Source organism: Phragmites australis, chromosome 17, assembly GCF_958298935.1.
Source record: "Phragmites australis chromosome 17, lpPhrAust1.1, whole genome shotgun sequence".
NCBI classification, from domain to species: domain Eukaryota; kingdom Viridiplantae; phylum Streptophyta; class Magnoliopsida; order Poales; family Poaceae; genus Phragmites; species Phragmites australis.
Window position 1 is genome coordinate 21,103,787 of NC_084937.1, and position 27,159 is coordinate 21,130,945.

General features: G+C 43.4%; 1 protein-coding gene across 1 annotated transcript; it reads left to right on the forward strand.

Annotated features, from left to right (window-relative positions):
* The first annotated feature begins 23,658 nt into the window (after positions 1-23,658).
* LOC133897491 (CBL-interacting protein kinase 16-like) lies at positions 23,659-25,560 on the forward strand. Its single transcript, XM_062338236.1, has one exon. It carries the CDS (start codon positions 23,859-23,861, stop codon positions 25,227-25,229), a length of 1,371 nt encoding a protein of 456 aa, XP_062194220.1. The 5' UTR covers positions 23,659-23,858; the 3' UTR covers positions 25,230-25,560.
* Positions 25,561-27,159: the final 1,599 nt, after the last annotated feature.

Here is a 27,159-nt window from a genome sequence, read left to right on the forward strand (position 1 = left end):
TCCTGTCGAAGCAGGAGTCACACTTTCTTCTCCTCGGCCACCCGCTTCTGCAGCTTGGTGCACCAGCTATCTACCGCCTTCTTCTCGGTAATCAGCTTACGGATGGAGGTGAGGAAGCGATCGACTAGGGAGAGCAGGTCTGAGGTCAGAATGGGCTCCGTGACTGGCTCTGTGCTCTCAAAAGTCACAACCAATGCTGTTGGTGTCGGAGCTGCGCAAGGCTGGGGTCCGAGAATGCCTTGGTGAGGCGTCAGTAGATTAGGCATGACAAGGGTTGGAGGCAGGGTTAAGGACCTACAACAACCATGGGTCACAAAGTTAAGGAAGAGATCAAAGGATCCACTCATAACCAAATAACTTACCGCATCAACGAAGGAGTGAGCACAAGTCTCATCCTCGTAAAGCCGTTGGGCGAGGAAGCCAAGGCCACCTACAAGCCACCATGGATTGGTGTCCCATAAACGCGTTTAGATGTTCCCACAGAACCCAAGTCTTCTGTTAGTCTCTTCCCCCCATAAGCGAATGCTTGGCCAACGATAGCCTGATCACCCTGGTCAGGTCGGGGAGAGGCTGGTCGGGTCAAGGCTGGTCGGGTCAAAGCTGGTCGGAGCTAGGATGGTTGGGGAAATACTGGTCAACCCTCTACTGACCGGTGCTGCTCCCAGAACCATCTCCTGTGGTTGATACCTAGCTCTGAGCAGTCTGGTCACCTCCGTGGCCAGTTGGGTTAGATTCACAACCGGGTCGACGACCGACTGGAGCGGTGCAAGGTGGCGGAGAGGACATGTGGGCAGCAAGATCAGCATCCTGGGAAATCTTCATGACCTCATCTATGATCGTGTGTAAAACATCTACCTCAGGAAGACCCTGTGGAAATGCAAACCGTGAAACTCTGACCCTTGAGAAGGCTTGGAGGTGGAAATTTCGAGAAAAGGCCAAACCTACATTGGTGGAGCATCTCGTGGAGGGCCATTCTTCCTTGGGGCAGCCGCCATTAGAAATTTGACTTGTGAATCGATGGCCTCATCTGGGAGATCTGAATAAAGAGATACCTAAGATACCGCACGATTAGCAACCAACACTATGACAACGGTTGCGGTGTTACCTGAGGAACTCTCCTGGGTGTCGTCCTCACTCTTGGAGTATAGGTAGGATGGGTGCGCTCTCCTCCGCAAGGGGCACAATAGACGCTTGATGAAGTTTCAGATGATGTCTGATCCCGATAGCCCAGCGTCTGCGAGCTGCTTAACCTGAGAAATGAGGCTCAACAGCTCTATAGTTGTCGTAGGGGCGCTCCTCCAGTTCTCGGTGGCTTGAGCTTGCTTGGCTGGTAAGTGGATATTGTCCAAAGAATCTTCTATCTAGAGGTAGAACCACTCGTCCCTCTAGCTTAACCATGACAAATTAAGGCCCATCTCGTGGTAGGAGTGTGCGACGCCATATCGGAGTCAAAACCCACAACTCCCAGTGGTTGGCCTAATCTATAACCTGTCCATGTAGAAGAATCTAAAAAGATCAAGGCATGACTCAACCCCTATGAAATTCTCACACATGTGAGCGAAAATGCTCAGCATGATAATGGAATTAGAGTTGAGGTGGAGATGGAAGATGTGAAGGTCATAACAGTAGTGAAGAATTCAAAGAAGGATGACATGAGGCCAGCTAGGAAGACGGAGGTGAACATAACGATCTCCCCCTAGCAAGGAGTAGGCACATCTTCCCCAGAGCGGTAACCTGAAGGCAGGTGATGGGGAAACAGATGGTTCTCACACATCTGCCTCATCTTTGCCGCAGTGCACTTGGACTTGGGGAAGTCAGGTTCTTTACTAGAGCGTGGCACCATTGGAATGTGGCAAAGGCTATGGCTAGAGCACGGGTGGTGATGGAGAAGAGGGGCTCTGAACACAAGGGCGGGGGTGCTTGTAGAATGACAAAAGGATCCATAGAGAGCCATCGACACCCACATTTATAGGACAGTTGATCTATCTCAACCTTCGTGGGGCTCAACCAGTTTGAAAATCGAAAAGCTATCAGGAGAAGCAAAAATTCCCTTGGCTCCGGTGGCCATCATTGTCTCTCCCTTCCACATTCTCCTTTTCTCTCTCCCCCCCCAAAATATCTCTCTCTATTTTTACCCTCCCCTCAGGATGCAGTTTCCTAGGCCCACCATGAGGGAAGATTGTGTCTATGACCACTCTAGGGTAAACTCTTATCCTCCTGGGGCCCAAGTGGTGCGACCAGGTCCAACCACGGCCACGTGGCGAATTGCACAACCAACCACATCCGTGGGGGAGCTTGGGGGCTACTATCAGTATATTGAATAAGGAGGTCCCCTATCAGGGGAAGTCCGCACAAGGGAGTGCCAGCTGGAGGGAGATATTTTTTCAAAAGACTGTGACCCTATCGTGAGACCAAGCAAGGCTCTCACGACTAGCCCCTGGTCATGGAGGTAAGGCCTGCCGCTAGCCTCATTAGTTACAAGGTAGATATTTTATTTTAACCTATCAAGTTGCATTAAATGCTATCTACTCAAGTATTTTCCTTCCTCAGGCACCCCCTCTAGTGAACAACGTCTTGGTCGGCACAAATGGGCAGTGTCCCATCCCGTAGTATTAAATGCTATAGGATGGCGTTACAGACAGGCATGATGCTGCACGACTGATGGGACGACATCATAGGCGGGCATGCGGCATGGGGCAATAGGATAGAGCATGCCAGTCGACCAGTGTAGAGTTTGCATACCTACCCTAGCTAGGGGTAGTTGGTTTCGTCAGGGTTAGACTGGTCACGCTGTTGGCACGGTCAGTTTGTATGTACATCACTCCTACTATATAAATAAAGGAGGATCGGGCTTGTAAGAAGGAAAGGAACACATATGTAAACAGTTTCATTCTATCCATAAAAGAATTCACATGATGTAGGGTTCTTATCCTACGAGAGGCCTGAACCTGGATAACCTGGTGTTCTTGAGTTCATACACACACACCAAACACGTCGATCACGCATCCATCGTCTGGTATACTCCAGAAGTATTGTCTCTGATTAGCTCTCGATAGTGCCATATGGGATGTTATAGACTCCAACTATGAGATTCCTATCGCTCACACTTCTCACACCTAGATTGAATAATATGAAGCCAACAACATGCTAAAAATATATTGTTCACCAGCCTGTGTCATAATGAGTTTGATAGAGTTCAACACCTCTGTCTACTCTTAGTGTCTTTCATGAGAGCACCAACCAGATCAAGGCTCGACACCAGAGCACGTACAATCAGAAATATCATATGTTCGTGCAAAGCCTCAAAGAGTCTTTGAATGCTATATTTGTAAGATTTGATGAAATTGTTAGGAATTTTAGATCCACTGGGGTTTTACCTTACTCTAGTCATGAGAGGTTGATTAATCTTCTCTATGTTCTACCATAGCATATGGGAAGTAAAAATATCTAGTATTGAGGAGTCATCTAGTTATGACATATTTACTTGTGATGAACTCTTCAGTAAACTAAAATCCACAGAAATAGCCAAGGTAGCTAGAATAAGTCTAGGAAACCCCTGTCTCAAAACATGTATTGGTTCCAGGACCTAGCTATAGTAGTCAGGCTAGAGTTGATCTTTCTTGTGCTAACCCCTCAATTGGTGGATTTGCTATATCTTCCTTGGTTGAGCAGATGGATGTGCTTGATGATGAGGTTCTTGTCTTGATCGTAAAGAAGTTCACTCGCTTCTACAACAACCGATGAGACCAAAGGGGAGGTGGTTCTCGTGCTTGCTTTTGTGTGTGGTGACACCACTCATTTCAAGGCGGACTACCCCAAGCTTAAGAAGAAGGAAGACCGCAACCACGACCATAACAAGCACAAGAAGAAGAAAAATCCCTTCTTCAAGAATCGCAGCAAGATGGCCAGGAAGGCGGCCAAGGCGGCGTCATGAGCTTTTGTGGCAGCTCTCAGTGACATCGACACTACCTCAAGCGAGGAGGAGAAGAAACCCCTAAATAACAAGAAGAAGGACAAGGACTTCACCGGCCTTTGCTTAATGGCGAATGACAACGACAGTGACCCCGAACTTGATCCCTCTGAGGTATTTCTTTTCTACGACCAGCTTTCTTCTCAGATTGATACCTTGAATGATGCTCTTGTTAGCTAAGATATGTTACTTAAGAAAGCGGTTCATGAGTTGAAGGAGCTTAGGCTTAGGTATGGGTATGTGTCGATGGAGGTTGCTTTGCTTAGGAATAGGGCAAAAGATGAGGAGTGTGGGGGGGTTTTTTGGTTGTCATGATTGGATTTGCCGAGTTTCAGACTCCGCATGCTCAAGTTACCAGTCGGTTTGAGACTACTGAGAAGAACCTTCTTGAGGAGGAGTCTAGATCTACTCTTTAGGTACTTGCAAGAATTGCCCTTTGCTCACAAAGGATGTTGAAGTGAAAGCTAAGCGTATTCAAGAGCTAGAGTCTAGATTAGACAATGCTGAGTGTTCTAATGATGTGCAACCAAACTCTTCCACCTGCATAGTCTTTAAGGAAAAACTCAGCTGGGTAAGAGGGCAAGTTTAGAAGCTCATGGCTGAGAATGAGTACCTCCTTTCTCTTGTGGAGAAGTGCTCAGAAGTCAAGGGCAAAATGGATTTAATCTTAGCCATGATCAAGATGTGTGTCTATAAGGCAGATTTCGGTCTCGGATTGGGTTTTGAGAGGGTGGCTTATAATGGGGTTGGTAAGATTGTTTTCACCTCACCTGCTACCCTTGAAGCTGAAAAGTCTAAGATCAATACCACACCACAATCAATCAAGATGAAACCCACACCACAACCCAAGAGAGCTCCACAACCCAAGATGAAAGTTCTTATGAGAGAGTCTAGAGTGACTGATAGTCATGTTACTGAGAAACTGTGAGGAACCGTCTAAATAGTATTCTAATTAATCATCAGGAGGATCATTATTCATAATCACAACCTTAGTGATTAACCAGAATATCATTCTGGTAGTCCCGGCACGTGTTTTATGCCCAAGATCGGAACACGTGCCTTTCCAATATGCATATCACAACATAGCTTAAGAAAGAGCGAGTAATTAAAGTTATATTACAAGTTCTTAAGCATGCGACCATTTGCAACAGATTACGCAAAGAGGAACTATGTAGCGAAAAAATAAAACCTTAACAACAACAAAAGGAAAGTGGAACCATATGCCCATAGGCTCCACCTCAAAAGCTACGCCTCACCAGAGTAGGATGCACTACTCTTGCCCACCACCTGCATTGGCGGGCACGATGTATCCAAACACCGCATCACCCTCACCAGCAGAACCTGAAAGCGCAGGCATGAGTATGGAGGTACTCGCAAGACTTAATCCATATAGAGCACATATACTTAGCTCGACTCCAAGAATTATGCATTGAGCTGTTAGCAAGAGTAGGCCACAAGGTTAAGTAAAACATATGCAGTAAGCAACCTAGACACATATGTGTGAGCATCTATACTTAACTCAAAAACAACTACACTTCTACCCTGTAAACCACAACTTGAACATGTATGTATAGTAACCATAGTACCTCATCAACAAACCACCAACCAAAACCATCACACCATAACCTTATCCCACATTCGTAAACTCTACAACTGATACAAATGAAACAATAGCATGCTCATGACCGAGAGCGCGGCAATTCGAATTGTTCTTACACCCTGCAGGGGGTTACAACTTTACCCATACGACTTGAGGACCATACGACTTGTGCTACTCACGAAAGTACATACAAGGAGGTACTCGAGTCAACCTTTCTCATACCCAGATCCACTCACTTGCAATGCCCCTATGGCACCGGGGTTACCGCGAGCGTGTCCCGGACACCTCCGGCTCCCTGCCACCTTGCTTCTCCTTTTCTTTTTCTCTTACGCGTCATAGAGCCGCAAGGCAAGTGTCGGCGCGGCATAAGATAATAAGCTTACATTACCATTAGATCAGCATGTGGTGAGTACGGTAAGTGCTAGAGCTAACTGTACCAACACACAGCCTTAAACAATGCAAGCGATCTATGGCATCCGGGCTCCTCTCTCGAACTACCCAGAGGACTCCTCCTAGGCAGAAGATACCTCTAACACCGCCCACATCTCGTCTCAATCTCACACCTCAACCATTCATCTCAACCTCATCTTTGTGTCTGTAATCAGTGATTGAGCCCTAAGCTTGCGAACAACGGCAGCACCGTCGCTCGACTTCTACCGAGGACCTAAGCATTACTAAGCATTTCGAATAATCCTTGAAGCTAGACACCAACTATATCATCAAGACTACAAGGATAAGGATTCATCAATAAGTCAAGGTAGAGATAATGCATCAACATAGGTTCTACCCATATTAGCCCGACATTGGACTCAACACATGCAAACATACATAAAGCATAATTTATCAATTTTAGACTTCATTTAATGAACAAAGGGTGCAGTATGCTTAGATGCTTGCCTGGCTGTTCTGGGTTTTGCCCGATACTTCCTGAACAGAACTCGCAGAAATGGTGTGCCTCGATGTCACCCTTGATCACACTCGTGTCACGCTCCGATTCTTCGTTCACTACTGAAGAACGCATGCAATGATAAGCATGAATGACATGCAATGACAGATGCTCCACAGTGCATGACAAGGTGGAGATGCAATGCATCATGACATGAGTTTTAAAGCCTCAAATTTTTCTTAATTTGGATTAATGTTAAGCATATACTCATTTTCCTGGATTAATTAAGCTTAACCCAAAGCTTAACCCTAAATAGGAATGTAATCATGTCTAACATGAGAGTGATTATTTTTAATGTTCAGGGAAACAATTAACAAGATTTACAAAATCGATTTCATCAATTTTGGAGTTACCAATATTTAATTATGGATTAATAAATCTCAAACCTATTTTTATTAACCCATGCAATTTAAATACATATTTCATAGCTCCCAGTATTTTTAACATGCAGATACTGATCATATAGACCTAACAAAATTGATTTCATGATTTTTGGAGCTATATACAATTTTCTATGTATTTTATAAGTTTCAGCCGAATTGTGTGTTGAACCAAAATTCAATTTCACATTTTCTCGAATATCCGAATTAAAAACAGCCCGGAAACTTTTTGTACACCCGATCGGCTAGCCATAGTCACTGACAGTGGGCCCGGAGGGTTTTGACTTGGGTCAAAATTGAACGAGCGCGCGGTGGCACAGTACCGGCGGCGAACGGCAACACGGCACAGTCAGCGGAGGGCACCGGAGGCACCAGTGTGACACGGGGGACTCGATTGGGGGATGTGTTGCACCGGCGACGACCGGAGGGCGGCCATCGATGGCAAACAGCAGCAATCAACGGCGGCGGCTCGGTCAAGCACGCGGGCGGCCAAACGACGGTGTAATCGACACGGACGAGCACTCCTACAACATCTACGCAGGCACATGGACTCAATGGCATGGCCAATTTCCGATGGGCCCGACGGTTGTCCGGCCGACAGCATGCGCTAATGTGGCGGCGGCGAGTGGCCCACGCGGAGAAGCGCGCCGACGACAGGCAAAAGGGAAGACTGCACGTGCAAAGGGTTCAAGAGATCACGGGGAAGCTCACCACAGTGTCGGTTAGGCCGGAGAGGCGGTGGTTCGATGGCCCGGCGGTGAGGTGCGAAACTCGACCGTCGGAGACGAAGAAGAAAGCACGTGCGCGCGAAATCTGGCCAGGAATGGTGGGGTCTCGGAGGGGAAACAGCTTGGGGGTGTTTCAGAGGCCTTCCTCCTCGCTTCACATGGCTCGGGCTCGAGGGAGCTTGTTGGTGGCGCGGCAGATTTGGTGGTGGCGTGGTGCTGCACTCTGCTCTGCTTTGTGCACGCGGCTGAGTGAGAGACAGGGCAGAGAGAGGCCGAGGGAAAGGATAAGGGCGACGCCAGCACCTCGGGAAGGAGCACGGCGTCATGCTCAACTTGCTGGCGACGTGGCTGGCCTCCAAAGTCAGCAAAATTGGTGGCAGCCCAGAGCAGTGCTCGGTGAGAGGCAGAGAGAGAGATGACAGGTGGGGCTGATGAACAGTGGCCGACTAAAGAAAATATCATCTCCACTTCTTCTATTCAAAAGAATATCTTCCCATGGTCCAAAAATTATGGAACAAATTTTGTGTGAAACTACAATTCATATGCAACCCATTTTAACTAGTTTGACCCATAATGCCTAAGCCAAATTCAAACTAAAATTCTCCAATCATGCAACCTTTTCTAACTTGTGGTAATTTTTATGCCTTAAAAACCATCTCCAAAAATTTGGGAAAATTCATTTATATTCTTCACATTGCATAGACTAATTTCTAAAATCATTTACAACACAATGTTGTACAAAAATATTGTGAGTTGCTTAACAATGCACCAATTAACATCGATTTTTACATTTTATGTTTGATTGAAAAAGCATGTTCATAATTCACCAAAACAATTAAACATGATGCCAATGATGTTTATGATGCTTAATGATATACTTAAGCCATTTGGGATGTTACAGAGACGCTACCATTGCACCTACTATCAGAGAGAGGATCATCTAGTTGGGTTTTGCTTTCGCCGTATGACAGATGAGTGACGTAAGTGGAAGTGGAGTACACGAGACATGTCCTGCCCCTATTTTGATGTACATGAGCCCTTTCCTCACTCTTACTCATGAGTTTCCATCGCTCTTCAGTTTCCTCATAGAGATGGTGCCTAGCGTGGATCTTACAATGATTCATATGATTTTGCTTCACATGTCAGGAGCTTTGAGTCACAACACTTTGGCGGACCACGTTTTCCTCATCATGACACTCGTCCCCAGCATGAGAGTGTTGATTTGCATGCACATGCATTTATTACTTCAGGGTGGATGACCCATTACTAGATTCTCAAGGGGTTTCTGTCTAACTCCAATACCGAACCATTCACCTACTATTCTTCTATTATGTAGGTGGAAGGCGGAGGCCTGGACAACAAGTGGCTCATTGATTCTGGTTGTTCACGCTATATGGCCGAAGATTCATCATAGTTCTCCAGCCTCACCACGATGAAGCGACATGAGTACATCATATTTGAAGAGTGAAGTCCAAAGGTATGGTAAAGGTAAATGAGAGTTTCACTCTCAAAGATGTGTCCTTGGTGGAGTATTTAAGATACAATTTGCTTTATGTATCTCAGTTGCTGGATAAGGACTTGGAAGTGCATTTAAAACACGATATTTCTCGAGTTCTTGATTCCTCAGGCGCTTTGGTTTGTCGGATTTCTCAGGTTGGGAGAGTTTTTGAGATGATTTTCTAAGTTTTATGGTTCTTCTTGATGTTTAATTGCTCAACCTTCTTCTGAGCTTTGGATGTGTCATAGAATACTAGGGCACATGAGTTTTGATTTGCTTTCACGGTTAAGTGCCCTAGGCTTGATCCAAGGATCGTCCAAGCTCAAGTTTAAGAAGAACCATGTTTGCGCTCCTTGACGACGTGTCAAGATGGTTGTCGTCTCTTACCCACCAGTCAATCTGGTGATAACTGAACGACTAGGAGAACTTTTTCATATGGACACGGTTGGTCCTTCTCGAGTTTGTTCGGTGGGTGGAAAGTGGTATGTACTTGTCATTATTGATGAATAATCTAGCTACTCTTGGATCTTATTTCTTGTTAGTAAGGATAAAGTGTTCTCACACTTTTGGAGCTTAGCTTTGAAATTGTTCAACGAACTCCCTGGTGCATTAAATCAATTCATAGTGATAGTGACACCGATTTTAAAAACTATCTCTTTGATGCTTTCTGTCTTGAACATGACATTGAGTATCAATTTTCTGCCTCACGCGTTCCTCGATAGAACGGCATGGTTGAAAGAAAGAATCGAACTTTGGTTGAGATGGCTAGGATGATGCTTGATGAGCATAGGAGCATAGGACTCCTAAGAAGTTTTTACAAAGTCTATTACCACAACTTGTTATATCCCCAATCGGATTTTCTTGCGCTCAATTTTGAATGTAACTTCTTATGAGTTGTGTTTTAGGAGGAAGTCGAAGGTTTCTCATTTGAGAGTTTTTGGATGTCGTTGTTTTATCCTAAAGCGTGGTAATCTTGACAAAATTGAGTCACACTCTTCTTATGGGATTTTCTTGGGTTATTCTTTTCATGGTCATTCTTACAGGGTTTATAATCTTAACACTAACACCAATATGGAGTCATGTGATGTGACCTTTGATGAATCAACCTCTTGGTCTAGCCCTGCTCTTGAGTGTGCAGGTGATCAAGAGATGAGCAAAAGCATCTTTGTAGATGTCGATCTTCTAGTTCTCGGTGATGATGAGGATGATCCACTACTTTCTGCTATCACACTTGCTTCAGAGCAGACTCTTGCTTCTTCTACACTGGCGGAGTCCTGCAGCCTCTACTTCCACTTTATCTGCTTTTGAGCCTGCACCAGTAGCATTTGAGGGGGAGATCGTCTCACGACGTGAGGCTCCTCAGCACATTTAGCGGAGACATCCCCCACAACTGATGATCGGTGGCCTTGGCAAAAGGGTGACGAGGTCCAAATTTGCTCAACATGCTCATTTCACTGATTCTGCATTTGTTACTTATTTTGAGCCCCATGATGTTGGACACACATTTTTTGATTCAAATTGGGTTAATGCCATGGATGAAGAACTAGAAAACTTTGAGAGAAACCAAATTTTGATCCTTATAGAACCACCCCCAAATATTCATACTATAGGCACCAAATAGGTTTTCAAAAACAAGCAGGTGGAGGATGTGTCTGTAGTTAGAAACAAAGCTAGATTTATAGCTTAGGGTTTGACTCAAATAGTGGGAATAGACTTTGGAGAGACCTTTGCAGCAGTAGCTAGATTAGAATTTATTAGGATCCTCCTTGCATTTGCGGCTTCCCAGAGTTTCAATTTGTATCAAATTGATGTCAAAAGTGATTTCCTAAATAGATTCACAGAGTAAGGGTCTATGTCAAGCAACCTCCTGGTTTTAAGCACCTAAATACCCAATTCGAGTATACAAGCTTCAGAAGGCTTTGTGTGGGCTTAAGCAAGCGCCTAAGGTTTGGTATGATAGGCTTAAGTTCTTTTTGTTAGAGCATGGGCATGTGATAGAGTTGATAAATAAAATATTGTTTACCTTTAGGCATAACAATGATTTTCTACTTGTTCAGATATACGTGGATGATATCATTTTTTTAGCTTTTCTCATGCACTTGTGGTCAAGTTTGTAGAAACTATGAGTAGGAAATTCGAGATGTCAATGATGGGCGAGCCCTGCTTCTACATTGGGTTTCAAATCAAGCCATGCAAGTAAGATACATTTGTCCACCAGATGAAGTACACTAAGGATCTATTGAAAAAGTTCACATGAGTGATGCAAAGCCCTTGGCGACACTGATGGCTACCTCAACCGCGCTTGATCCAGAGAAGATAGTGAGGTGGTAGACCAGCGGGAGTACATAAGTATGATTGGCTTCCTCCTGTACCTGACGGCGATAAGGCCCGACATCTACTTCATCTTCTACTTGTGTGCTCGCTTGTAAGCATTACTAAGGACATCTCATCGCCAAGTGGTGAAGCGCATCTTGAGGTGTCTCAAACACACCCTTGAGTATGGTCTTTAGTTTTTTACATCATATTTGCTTTCTCTTCGAGATTTTTTGGTGTTGATTTTACTGGTTGTAGGATTGATAGGAAGAGTACTTCGAGTACTTGTCACTTTTTGGGTATTTCTCTTATGTGTTTGTCTTCTTGCAAGCAGTATAGTATTACGCAGTCAACTGCTGAAGGTGAATATGTTATTGTCGCTAGCTGTTATTCTCGGATTTTGTGGATGATTGCTACTTTGAGAGATTATAGGTTAAACTACAAAAGTGTGCCACTTTTGTGTGATAACACCAGTGCCATAAGCTTAACTAATAACCCAATCTAACACTTTAGAACCAAACACATAGATATAAGATTTTATTTTTTGCGAGACCACAATAAGAAGGGAGATATTGACTTGAGATATATAGACACCCAACATCAGCTTGCCGATATCTTCACTAAACCTCTAGATGCATCCGGGTTTGCTTTTCTGAGGGGAGAGCTTGGAGTGTATCATCCTTATGATATTGTTTGAGGAGAAGTTATCTTTAGACATACTCTATCTTACTGTTGTTTTATTTGCATTGCATATCATCATGTAAGATAATCATAGTAGTTGAGTTTTGACTTATATGTCTTTAACATTTTCAATTCCTAATCTTGAATTTGGACTAAGTTGAGTAGTTGTATAGAGCAATATTTTAATCTTAGACTCCTCTTGATGCTTTGACGTGAGATATTTCAAGCAAACTAGCTTTTCTAAAGATGTTATTTGGTAATTTTATGAATCATGTATACTACAAAATGTATATTCTTGATCACCATATTCATAATTATTTTGGCTTAGTCAATACTTGTGTTGAGGCTAGTTTGATGAATATCTTGCTCTAAGCTTCTTGGTTCAAGACGGTAGATTAGGGAATATTACACTATATTTTATATCTTTGTCAAATGTTTAGCTTATGATAGAACCGTGGGAGAACATGTGTTCTTTGTATTGTAAAGACACTACTTGACTTGATCTCGTGAAATCTTGATAATTTGTGCCAATTGAACAATCTTGAACAAGATACAATCTAATACGGTTGTCTTGAAGTCTCGAGGTGTTTGCCGTATCCAGTTGTACGGCACTTCGCTTGGATAAGAGACAACTTAAGGATAAAATGAATTACAAACTCTTGTTGCTAGAGATATAAAATTCACATTCAGAATTGATCTTGAATTCTTTTATCTCTAAATCATCAACTTAAAAAGTTTTTTCACCCAGTGACTATCTCCTTAGATTTAAATGTTTCTTCCTCAAATTGCAAGCATTTAAATGCCATGACACATGTATTAGTTTTCAATAAAATTTAGTGTTCAATTCCATCTATAAGATCCATGTTTTCTTTAAAGATTTATTGTGACTTGTTTATATTCTTTTTGTTGCTTCTTCTCTTGGTTTTGGAGTGCGTTGGTTAAGAAAGTAGAAAAATATCATCCCATTTGAAAGAAATTAGTTGATGCGTCTATTTATCTTCTCTAGTTGTCATTTTCGGTACTATAATTAGATAACGTTTCACCCAAAATACCAAATCTATTACAAAATGCAGTTGAAATTGAAGCATTAATTTTGATCAGGCTCTTAGGACGGTCTAACCTTTTCGTAATATTTCAGTCACATTTGAGCCTCTAGCTCGATGCTTCATGCTTACCAGTCAACACACTAGCTGCCCAAGTACGACACCACTTATTAATTCCAGTGATCAGCAATGCTACATTGCTACGCTTATTTCTTTCGGCTAATCAGCATCTTCCTGTGACCTGTCCTTCTGCAGAACGCTCCCCAACAGCATTAATCCGAGCTACGCAAATCCGGTAAACACCACTACCTAAAAAAAAGTCATGAACTACGGGTAACACTCCGAACGGACCGCATTACTAATAAAGAACGGGTAAAAATTTATCATCAATAATATCATAGATAACATATTATAATTTGATTCGTTATTAATAAAGATAGTAAGTGACATGCCATAACTAATTACTATTTAAAAAAGTCATGAGCGACAAGTAATACTTCGAACGCATCAGATTAGTAATAAGTGACGAATAAGTACCTGTCATCAATAATATTATAGGTGATGAGTCACAATTTGATATGTCACTAATAAAGATCATAAGTTTGTGATCCGTCATTTATGACCCGCTACTTATAATTGATAAACGTTTTTCGTATTTATCAAACATGAAAAATGTTAATAAAATATTTTTTCATCAGAGTCATCCCAATGCAAGGATCATTATCACTCACCACGTCACATGTTATTTTTCATAGTATTTTTAAAGTTTGCATTTCGTAGGAATAGAACCCACAACCTCCTCACATGCGAGGCCCCTTACCACCACATGTGTTATAGAGGAAGCTGAATATTTTATCCTTTTAATATTTTTTATTGAAGGTCATAAGTGATGGGTCATCACTTATTACTATTTTTTTGCTAAATTGTAATTTGATAGGTGATCCGGAGTGAACTTCGGTAAAATAGGTATAACTTTTGCATACGAATTCTAATTTCGATTTTTTTTTACTCTATAGACATATAAAAAAAGTAACATCCGTTTCTCTCTAACTTTGTCGGGTTCGACGAATTTTTTAGGGCACAAAATGACCTGAAAGATTGAGTTCTCGCCTTCTGAAATTTCTACACCATTTTCAGAACACGCGTTTGTGTCCGTAGATGCTACCCGTTACATTAAACTTGAGCAGATATGCACAATACTTTCCATTCTAGTGCTGCTGAGGTCAGGAAAAAAGCATAATGCTATGTACATATTTACTATATATAAGAAAAAAAAGGTAAGTTAAGAAAAAAAAAAGGTAAGTTATGATAAGAGATTGGTAGACTAATACATATAATGATTGATTAATTAAAATTCTTTCGCCTATTATGTTTCATTCAACTAGTCATTAATAACATGTCACAACTTGATTCGTCACTAATAACTTCCTAGTATGATCCATCATTGATGAGTTAATCATTAATGATAGATCACAATTTAAATCATCATTTATGATTGGTCAAGAATGATCAATCACTTATGACTGGTAATAAGTGATGAGTCACAGCTCAATTCATCATCTATGACTGGTTAAGAATGACTCGTCACTTATGATTAGTAATAAGTGATGAGTCATAACTTAACTCGTCATCTATGATTAGTTAAGAATAACTCGTCACTTATGACTAGCAATAAGTGATAAGACATAACTTGACTCGTCACTTATAACTGATTTAGAATGACCAATCATTTATGATTGATAATAAATGACGAGTAATAACTACGACTATCACTATTATTATAAATAACATTTATATTACAACCTATTATTAATTTTATACCCTTTTATCTGTTTTTTATGTACTGGACGCAAGAGAATTTTAACGTTGTCTCCACGTATATACACACAAGCGACCAAGCAGTGATCCACGTAGGCAGAAAGAATGCCAGTAATGGCGTTTCGAGACGTGCCCATAGATGTAACAGCTATTTTGCAGCGAGACTAACACGCCATCATCTTTAGTCTTCTAACGTTCAAATCAACCATTGGTTAGAACGTCGCTGTTGACGGAGCTGGGCTATCGCTCATTGCTGACTAACCTGCGAACCGCATGGAGACACCGCCGCCGGTGACCAGCTGCTGCAGGGTGGTGCCGCTGATCCCGCCGCCGCCGGGCCCCGGTGACCCTGACGCGATTGATCGGTCAGTCAGTAGCGGAGCCCTCACTCAGTCATTTTAATTTATTCAAATTAATCAATTAGTCGATTAAGTTAAATTAAAATGGATTTACATATCGCTCCGTGCCCATCGCTAATGCTCGCTGTCCATCAGCCCAGCGCCTCGTGACAGACTGCGACGGGCCGTGTCCTCTCGCCAATCGCCATCCGATTTGTCGCGTTACAGGGAAAGCAACGTCAGATGCTGGTAAATCGAAGGGGAAAACGTGTGATGTGATCGATGACTCTGTGGTTTTAACAGTTCTATCCACGGCGATCTCGCACGGAGTCTCGTATGCAGAGACATAATTCTGTGCTGACCCTTGCTTTATTCCCTGGGTTTTTGTACCTTGTTACGGCAGGTGACTGGACTAGCTACGAGCGATGTGTTAAGCGGTGGCAGCAGCTGCTGCCCTTGGTTCTTGTCTCTGATTGCTTTGTAGGCTTGAAGCAACCCTTGCTAGATGCAGGAACCTCTTTTTCATTATAAGATAACGGAACAAAAATGTCTTACAACAAGAACTAGAGACTGTAAGTTTAAAAAGAAACAGGGGAGGGGGAGTTCAGTACAGCCAACATCTACCAAAGACGCATATAGAAAATAGATAAATCACATAGTAGCAACCAACTTCAACAAGAGTACTTAAGAAAGAGAGAAAATTGTTCAATGCTGAGACGACTAGCCAGCAGGATAGCACGGTAAACTTGGGATAACTCAGGAGAGTAAAAGTGCATTTAGACCCTTAAATGAGTTTTAGCTAATTGATGATAAAATAATTAAGGGACTAATGAGTTTATTGAAGCTACGAATAGATTTTAGTTTCATTAGTGAAGTTATACGACGTTGGCGTCCCTTAAAAAGAAAAGAGAAGTGATTTATAGTACTTAATAGAATTTAATTTGATTTTATCTTTGAAATTGAGTTTAGAAAAACCATATTATCAAGAAGTATGCAATTGATAGTTTTGGTGGTACCTCAGTGATCAAAGTGACTTCTTAGAACCAAATGTTGAGAGACACATTCACCCTACGGACACCGGAAAATAGGCTAAAGTGTACACCGGATACTCCGGTATCTGGAGAGGCCGGAGATTCTGGCAAGTCTCCAGGTTTGTTCTGTGTGGCGCCGGAGATTCTGGCAAGTCTCCAGGTTTGTTCTGTGTGGCGTTTAAGTGCCACCCGGAGTCTCATTGGAGACTTCAGGTCAGTTCAACAGAATTGTAACGGCTAGTTTTTTAGGGATAGCTATAAATACTCTCTCACCTTTTGCATTAAAGGTTTGCTGTTGCTGCTGAGCTACGTCTTGACAAAGCCTCCCAAAACATTCAAGAGCCCCTCCAAACCTCTCTAGTGGTTAGATTGTTGCAAGATTGAGAGTTAGGATTTAGAAGAGATATTTGAGTTAGTGTACCAAAATCCAATCTTTGAGTATTGACTTCGTCGTCAAGCTTCCATTTGTAATCTTTTTCTCTTGGAGCCTCATGCTCCTAAATGGTAAGGCGTCGCCCGTAGAGCACCCAAGGATTGTAGAGTTCCACGGGAAGTTTGTAATCACCCGTTAACTTGAGTAAGAAAACCTAACTTGATCTTTGTGATCGCTAGGAGAGGATAGGGTTGAAAGAGATCTGGCTCTTTGTGAGCTCCTCAACGGAGACGTATGCACTTCTTAGTGAGGTGGCCGAATTTCGGGATAAATCCTTTGTCTCCTTTACTTTCTTGCAAGTTTTACTTGTTCTTATTATTTTTGGGATTTTCCTAAATCCTATTGTTCGTGAGTGTTCTACTGCAGGGTGTTGTTGATAAGATCATCATACATCTATTAGAACATGTGGTAACACTTAGACTCTAGTAGACTTATTTAGATTCATTTCAATTTCGCAATCCTGTATAGGTCGGATAATCCGGATAAGATCGGATACTCCAGACACCGGAGTATCTGAACTTGACCGGAGTATCCGGACTCTGTTTTAATTCGCTGCTAAGTTTTAAATTTCAGAAACGCCTATTCACCCCCCCTCTAGGCGACATCAAGTACATTCAAAGAGGATATCAGGATTTTGGTCAAGTAGCGTGATCAAACACTAGCATGGTCTTCCTCAATCCGATGTTGATCATCATCATCCTGAGAATGATTGCGGAGTAGCTGCAACTGACCAGTGGGACGAGCTAGGTGTCTAGCCAAAAGATGGTTCACCGTTTCCAGTAGTCCATGAGCGCCACGTAAGAGATCTTCCTTACTCATTTCATTAAACAGATCTGCCCAAATTTTTAAAAAGGAACGAGCATGTAAAATAATGTCAGTTAGATCTCTTGGTAGTTTCTTATTAGAGTATGCCTTATTACAAGCTTTCCAAATGGGCCAGCAAACAATAGCCAAATCAAGAGTAGCAAAAGATTTTCCAGTCATAAAAGTTACCATCAATTATGGATGATATCTGCACCAATGAAAGTAGCAATCACACCCTAGGCAACTTAGCAACAGGGCGAAGAAAGAAAAAGGTGTCGACCAGTCTCATTCTGGGTGCAAAAATAACAGGAGGAATCTCCACTCCATCCTCTTTTAATAAAGTTGTCTTTTGTGAGAATGGAATTCTATTCCATCAATAACAAGAAGATTTTAATCTTTAAGGGGACTTTGGCTTTCCAAATGTGTTTGTATGGCTGATAAGGAGCATCCTTCACCAGCCGGTTATACATGAATTTAACACTAAAGGTACTTTTTTGTTAAAAGACCAAGATACTGCATCATTAGTATCACCCAGATGAATACACCCAAGCCAGCTTTGAATCAAAGACCATTGCAAATGAAGATCATTAGCAAGCCATCTCCTAAAAGTAAGATCCCAATGCAACTGATGACAGTCACATATAGTAATATTCTTTTGATTGCAAATAGATCGCAAAATCTCGCAATCTTTCCATTGGTGATCTAGATTTTTCTACCTTGAAGATACAAGATTATAATTTTTAGCAGGTTAGACCAACAAAGGGAGTCGTTGTATTTGTGTTTGACAATAGCAATATAAGCAATAGATTGCTACATGCCTATACCTGTTTCAATCTTCCACCACCATTTGCACATAAGTGCAATATTCAACTTGCTTAAGTCCTTAATATATGGGCCCTCTTTTTCCTTAGGTAAGCATATTTTCTCCCATCTAATCAAATAATATTTTTTCTTAGTCCCACCTCCTTGCTAAATTTTTTTCCTTTTAGCAAGGTCAATCCTCTCCAAGATTGTTTTGTGAAGTAAAAACATCGGTATTTGGTAAATAGGGATATTGGAAAGACTTGCATTAATAATGATAAGCCTACCACCAAAAGTGAGTAGGTTACCTTGACAGACATCTAACTTTTTGAACACTTTTTCTTCTATCGTTATCCAATCTACAAGATGTAGCATACTAGGGCTGATAGAGACTCTAGGTATTTAACAGGAAAGGATCCAATCTAATAATGAAAGATATTACATATTTCATAGCAATGTCATGATCACCTCTAAGTAAAATAACCTCACTTTTTTGGAAGTTAATTTTAAGATCAGATAACATCTCATACATATAGAGCAGCAATTTAAGGTTATTAGTTTTTTCAAAATCATGCTGGAGATATAAGATTGTGTCATCAATATATTGGAGGACAGCTACCCCTATTAAAAAGATGTGATACTAAGCCAGTCACTTGACCTTTATTTTGAGTAGATTGTGTCATCAGCATATTTTGAACTAGATGTGTTGATTTGCTAATGAATTTGGGGGAAAAGGTTCTAAGTATCCTGGTAAGCATGCATGCCTTGAAAAAAGCATGACGATGAAGGTCTCTTTTCCCCGGAGATAAAGGGAGGATGGAATCATGAGTGTTAGACTATACTAAGTCAGCAGACAATCTCAACATTGTGGCCCATCCGGCAACAGAACAAGCGCCAGCCAGCAGCAGCAATACGCGGCCCTGGCATATATACCTCAAGAGCCCAACCAATGACTAAGGAACTTCCTTTCATACTTAACAGATTTGGAATGTATTCCTGATTTCTTAGGTTATGAACTTCCTGTAATCTACTATGATCCTGTTTGGCACAGTTTCGACTTGTGAATTCTAAAAGATTCTGCAGAAACCGTGTCAAATGGTAGGAATCTGTAGCAAATTATTAGTAAACGGGTTCTAAAAATAAACTGCATGATCTGGAAAAGCAAAATCTGTTTTTTAAAGGATTCTCTACGAAACAGATTGTGCAGAAATATAAGTTATACCAAACATGACCTATATACGCCGGTTGGCTCATCAATAAGTACTACAGTGTATTCAGCCCAAATTTTCCACTCTATCAATGAGAATGGATTTACAGCTTAAAAGAGCAGGCAATTGCCAGTAACTAGTACTATATAGATGGCGCAAGCTCCCTAATTATACCGTACCACAAATCAAAACTGATATATGCTAAACAAATTTAAGTTAAACCGTACCTCTACACCCTTGGCAATATGTCAAAATCATCTTTCTCAAGAATTTGCATCGAAGCACTTCGTTCGAACGAATCAGGAGGATGCGTAAAGAATGATTCTGTAGTGGTGACTTGGGTACTGACACACTGCATTCAAATTCTGTGGGGCCAAGGGCCAAATAAGGACATAAAAAATAGCAATAATGCAAAGAATCTGTACCTCTGGTGTAGCTCGGAGCCTTGAGGCCACACAACACAAATCCTAAGGTCGGAGAATCATGGAGTAAACTACTGCATCGGTACCAATCAGACGGCTACGATTGGTGAGCGAGCGAGGACTCGCCAAGTGGCACCGTGGAGCTCGATAGAGCAAAGGTCATCTAGACAGCCAGCCGTCGCCGTCACTGTCGCAGAACTCGACGTCCCGTCAAGAATAATGCGTGTCCTCTTTGGGCAAATAATGCTGGTCTTTTCCGACGGAGATGCCACGGCAGGAAGGCAGGTTTGCTTCGCGCGGCCGTGGCGGGGGAGAGGTCGCTGTGCACTTGCTTCAATTATTTGTACGGCCTCGAAAGGTGCATGTGCCCTTTTGTTTCCTTGGTGTTGCCGGCTCGAGACGACGCGCTGCACCGGCCGGGGAAGAAAGCGTGGCGTGATGCCCACCCATACGGCGGACGCGACGCGTTGGATACCGGAGTGTCCCTGGCCGCCTGGCCTTTTATCCTTTGCAATCCTTTTGGGTGGTGTTTGGATGTTAGATTGGAATCGGATAGGGAAATGAGGATGGTTTATGAGGGGTGAGTTTTAGTATGGGAAATCTTTTTTTTTCTTTTCTTTTGTTTGGCATGAGATGAGGATAGAAAGGAAAATAAAACATAAAATCAAAAGTAACATAAATGAGGGCATAACTATAAATTCGCACACTTTCCCTCCCTACCTATCAAAACCCACCCTCTCCCTGGATATGAAACAGTGAGAAAAGAGCAGCCATATCCATTTCTCATACCCTCCTTATTTTCCTAAACCCATGATCCAAACAAGGAAAATATTCTATCACATCCTTCATTTCCCATTCCCACCGGCCTTTTCCCAAAATCCAAACGCCACCTTGAGGTGAGGGCGGGGCGTGACGGCATTCGGCATGGCTAGGTGTGTGGTTTTTCCGACTTGCTAATGATGCCTTAACTTGTATAGGATGGAGAGCTTATTTTTGGTGAATTGGATATATTTATTTTTAGCTATAGCTCATAGCTAGACTTTGCAAACATAAGAGGTTGATTGGTTGCCCGTATGGGGTGATTCTGATCTGGTGGATACATATAATCTTAGAAAGAAGTGTGCTTGTTTGCCTACATATACTGTTTTAGTACAACTCAGTGAAAATGTACGTCTTCAGCCCTGATGGACGGATGCAGGCTCCTGCATCTGTTCATGCAGACGAACCCACTTGTCGATATCACAAAAGTATATTTATACGAACAATCAATCACAATCTCAACTCTTGCATCTACTCATGCGACTTCAGATTCGATCAATCATACAGAAACTCAGTTTAGTTCTGTCCAGACAAATACAACTAACAAAACAATCTTATTTTCAATAAATATTACTCTACTTAGACTATTTCTTCTTAACCTGTATATACGGTCCATACGGATAAGACTCTGTACGAGCAACTAATCACACCCTAAACTACTAATATATATCAGTCAAATCTGTATGAAGAGCTCACATACGAAGACCGATTTATGGATGTTTCACTATGTTGTGTTGCACCATGAATTCTACGGCTCGTTTGATATATGTCCATATAAGAACAGGAAAAACAAGCCAAATATCGATGCTGGTATGACAAGATCGACATGGGGCGAAGCTAGAACGAAAATAACCCGAGTGCACCATTCATCACTGTATGTGTAATGATATGTATAAATATAAAGCGACATTATGGTCAATATGTGCCTATTAGTACTTCAATTTTTTTGAACCTAGGTTCCTATGCACCCGGGAAGTTGTACTTAGCTACGTATACGCCCCTGCGGCCAGAATTGATTGCCAAGTTTCAAAAAGAAGAAAAGAAGTGAATCCTCAGGTTTCAGAAAAGATCGAGGCAAGTTCACTCGGAAGCTTCAAGTATGGAAGAGTTCTGATAGAGTTCTATATCAAAGCTTTCAGTTTCTAAAGAGCTTCGAAGGAGTTCCAAACCGAAGATTTAGTAACAGTTTCAGACGAGCCTCAAGTCAAACAATCATGTTTCGAGCAGATTTTAAACAGATAAAGCGTAACTTCAAGTTTCAAATTGTTTCGAGAGATAGTTTCAAAAGGCATATGCGTTCGAGCTCGAGGTAACAAAGGCAAGGAGGAGAAGTTGAGTATTGTGTGCGTGTGGCATGTTTCCTTGTTGCCCGCAGGCACCTGCGTCCGGTTGTCACACTGAGTCGTGCCCGCTTTCGTTCGCTACACTAGTATGTTGCCACCACGCGAGCCCACAGCTTCTAGTTCTCGCTACCGTCACCTAAAGAGCCGAGAACCCAACATTTACTATTCATGAGTTTATAGCTGATTGCCGCATCACCTTCCTTGCTCACTCACGCTCCAAACCCTAACTTGCAACCGAAGACCAAGATGTCACATTGGCATTGCTAGGATTGTAGGCAAGAGGCCAGCAACGAGGAGGGAGGACGGTGGAGCTGTAGAGCAGCCAGGAGGCATTTAGGGGAGCATTGGGGGACATAAAAGGTTTGTTTGGGACAAATGCTAACATTAACTTTTAAAATTTTAGAACCAATGCTAACATTACCCTTTAAAATTTTATCATTAGATAGTAGTAATCACAACAACCAACCATAGCGTACCAGTTTTCGCTCAAATGAAATCAGACACGATTTGGAGCCATCAACAAAATCTAACCTAATGTATATTGAATTTTGCCTGAAAGTTTTGAAACCTCGGTGAAACCTCAAATTTTATCCAAAACTCAACTAAAAACCCAAATAAACCAAATTATCTCGAGTGGTGTAAATATTTGTTGCCCCACCAGTAAGACCGATAGCTGCCTGTTAATTCCACTACCCGAGGCTCGATGTGCTTCTCATCGACGAGATCGACCTATTCGTTCAAAAAAAAAGAGAAAGAAATCTAATGGCTCTATGTTATTCCGTCGAAGCCATAGGACAGAGATTCTCTGCACATTATCTTAGATAAGGGTCTTTCCGGGCTAATTACTCTCCCTAAACAATCCCATCCTCGCCGGCAAAGAGGACAGTCACTTCCAGATGACCAGAAGTCTACACGAGCTCGCCAACTATTGCCGTCTATTCAAACGCACGGAAGAAAACGAGGCCAACACAAGGTTTTTGGGATTTGCATCGGCGCTACAGTAATTCACAGCTCTCATATTCTCTGATCACGAATGTACGGTCAGGATTTCAATAATACAGTACTGCTATAGTACCTTTCCAACAGTATTTTCGTTAGAGCACCTCTCCAACAGCATTTAACCGTTCATGCACTCATGAATTACAGTCCAGTTTTTTGCGGAGCACGGGCGTCAATGCAAACACACCCTACACCCGACATGGTCTAACGTTGAAGGCTGAATGCTGAACGGGCGAAGCAAGCGGCCCAATCACCCGTCAGATACGGCTGAATCTGGCCCCTTCCGAGCTCCAACCGCGACACCCCACGCATCATGGGCCCTTCCCCCATCCCGCCTCCACTCCGCGGCTCCCACCTCAACACCGCACCGCACCGCACGGCTCAACTGACCCTGACCCCACCCGTCCCGTGCCCGCCTCCACCTGCCCATCTCCCGCTGGCCCGCGCGAACCACATCACACCGCTACAAATAAGCGATCCAGTCACCTGCGCCAACGACTTCTCAATACCGTGTGCCGCCGTGCCCCCTACCCCCCTGGCCGCCACCCAAACCAACGTCCCCCCGGGTCAAAGAAACCATGTGCCGCGCCACGTTCCTACGGGCCGAGCGCCACTAAATCAGCACCGCCCGGCGCTCAGTCAAGCTGGCAAGAACGAGAGAAGTACCCAGTAAGCAGCAAGCGATGGCGAGAGGGCGGGAAGGGGAGGAGCGGAAGATGGTGCTGGGCAAGTACGAGCTGGGGCGGTTGCTGGGGCAGGGCACCTTCGCCAAGGTGTACTACGCGCGGGACCTGAGCGCGGGGGGAGGCAGCGTGGCGATCAAGATGATCGACAAGGCGCGGCTGCGGCGCACGGAGGGGATGATGGAGCAGCTACGCCGGGAGATCTCCATCATGCGGATGGTGCGCCACCCCAATGTGGTGGGGATCCGGGAGGTGCTCGCCAGCCGGTCCAGCGTCTTCGTCGTCATGGAGTACGCGCGCGGTGGGGAGCTCTTCGCCAAGGTGGTCCGGGGCCGGCTCACCGAGGACCACGCGCGGAGGTACTTCCAGCAGCTCGTCGCCGCCGTCGGGTTCTGCCACCGCCGAGGCATCTCGCACCGGGACCTCAAGCCCGAGAACCTCCTGCTGGACGAGGAGGGCCAGCTCAAGGTCACCGACTTTGGGCTCGCCGCGCTGCCCGAGCAGTTGCGCCACGACGGCCTGCTCCACACGCAGTGCGGCACCCCCGCGTACGTCGCGCCCGAGGTGCTCAGGAAGCGCGGCTACGACGGCGCGCGCGCCGACCTCTGGTCCTGCGGCGTCGTACTCTACGTGCTCCTCTGCGGCTTCCTCCCATTCCAGCATGACAACTGCGCCAAGATGTACCAGAAGATCTTCAAGGCTGAGTACCAGATGCCGCCATGGGTCTCCTGCGACGCGCGCCGCCTCATCGCCCGCCTGCTCGTCGTCGACCCCGCCAAGCGCATCTCCATCCCGGAGATCATGCGGACGCCGTGGTTCAGGAAGGGCTTCGTGCCGCCCGTCCCGTCCCCCCCAGTCTCGCCCAAGAAATGGCTGGATGAAGACGACGGTGGTGTCCTCCTCGACGGTAGCGAGGACAACAGCAGCAGCAACTCCGGCTCCATGTCTCCTCGGACGTGCAATGCCTTCCAGCTCATATCCTCCATGTCCTCCGGGTTCGACCTGTCGGGGCTGTTCGAGAGCGAGCAGAAGGCCGCGACGGTGTTCACGTCCCGCGCGCCGGCGGCCACCGTGGTGGAGAAGCTGGAGGCCGTGGGGCGCGCCCTGGGGTTCGAGGTCGCCAGGGGTAAGGGGTGGAGGGTGAGGATGGAGGCGAAGGCCGACGGCACAAACGGGCGGCTCGCGGTCACCGCCGAGGTGCTCGAGGTGGCCGCGGGCGTGGCCGTGGTCGAGTTCGCGCACGATGCCGGGGATGCTCTGGACTTCAACAATTTCTGCGCGGAGGACGTGCGCCCGGGGCTTGCGGACATCGTCTGGGCGTGGCAGGGCGACAGCCCGCCCATGCCGGCCGCCGTCGTCGGGTGTGCGTGAGCAGAGGAAACGTTCGCTCTGGCGTTTTGTCTGTGATGTAAAAGTCGCAGCGGCTTTGCTTAGGATTTGCACGGTTGCACTTGCACTAGCTTAGGGCTGTGAAATTTTAGTTGTTGCTTTGTGACAGCCATGACTTGTGTGTAGTTATGCATCGTTCGTTGTACAGGCAGAACTCAGTAGAAACCCCAGCTTAAAGGTGTTTGTCGACACGATGAGTCGAGTTGAGGCACGGCGTACTCGGTTTGCAGAGATTTGATCCTTTTTTTTTCTTTACGTGTGGAGATGTGTACATAAGAAATTTTGTTCCTGATCAACTTTAGTTTTGGTCCCACATGATATGAGCATACGCATGATTTGCTATTTTGCAGTTTAGCGATACTTGTGTGATTCTCATTGGATATAGGTTGCTCTTAACAGTGATGGCTATTCATCGTGCAAGTCTTCACCAACAGACCTCCAATAAGGTTTATTTTTTCGTATTTCGAATTTAATCATGGGATGATGATTTTAGGGGGCGTGCAATTATATGGATTTATTTGGGAATTGTTTTTGGCGAAGGTGATCATTAGAATTCCTGACTTGCTCAAGTACCCTGTTCGATTCATGGCCTTAGCATTGTTTTTTATTTTATTAAGATGCGGAACTCGTGATGTCAAGTCACAATTAAATGGCCTTTTGATAACCAGGTTAAATATTATTGCACCTTTTTTTATTGGAACCTACTAATTGTACTTGTGCATTATTGACAAAAAGAAAAAGAGTACTCTTATATGCTCTTAGAGAAAAAAACAAAGTGAGTTAAGTATCAGATAGTTTATAAGTAGTATGATTTACAAAAACATAGTATGAGCGGAGCTCTGTATGACTTGATGACACTTTCTGTAGTTTACACGAAATAATGCACATAAAAAATTATAGAGAAAAATAATCTGGCCACACAAGGCCAAACCACCCATCTAGGCAGAGCTTAGGCCATTGCTAATGCCACCGATTCCCATTGTCAAGGCTTTTGTCATTTCTGTTCCCATAGTATTTTTTCCTGATTTGAGCATCAATATAATTGAGAAGGAAATGTCCATCGCGACGTCGACATGGGTAGAGACAAAGTGAAGGAGACGGATGTTAGAATTATAGGATCCATATAACTTTAATAATTTTTAATAAATTTTAAAGGCTTATCTTGTGAAGAGGTGATTTATCACGAGGCCCTCTATCTATTAGTATCATATTACTAATAGAGGTGGAGGTAAAAAGTTTTCTCCTTATATATATCTAAGGTTCCCCACTTCATTAGAGATAATAATATAGACTAATAATTAAAGAGTAGCCATTAATTTAGGAATCTCACTATATGAGTCTATATAAGAATTGAATTAGAGTTTTGACTCTTTCTCTCTCTATTGCGTTATCGATGTAGTCTACTCCATTCCAGCGTTGACGTGCACTGGCAAACGGGAGAGGAAGAATAAGATTTTTGGAAACGCTCCGCATGACTATTCAATTTATTCACCACGGCTCGTCATACTGGTCGCTTGGAATAGGATCGATCATGTCGTGAACACATCGTAACCCGCACATTCAGCAACCTCCAAAATGCAGAACTTGTACATAAAAACCATGTTAATCATACTTTATTTCGTGCGGTTCCTAATTTTAAGTATAGTAGATCTAGTCATATATAACTCTATCATATACATGTCTAAATTATGCTATGATATTATGAATATATTAGTTTATCAATTTATACTCATAAATAATTTATAGATTAAAATAAACCTAAAAGTGCTTATATTTCTAACAATCCAAAAACCTTAGTATAGTTACTTAAGGTTTACTTTGGCTAGATTTTCCCATATATTGAGGCCGAACAAGTTTTTCAGTATGCACTTCAAGAGATGGCAAGTGAATGTCACACTATGGCTCATTGCGA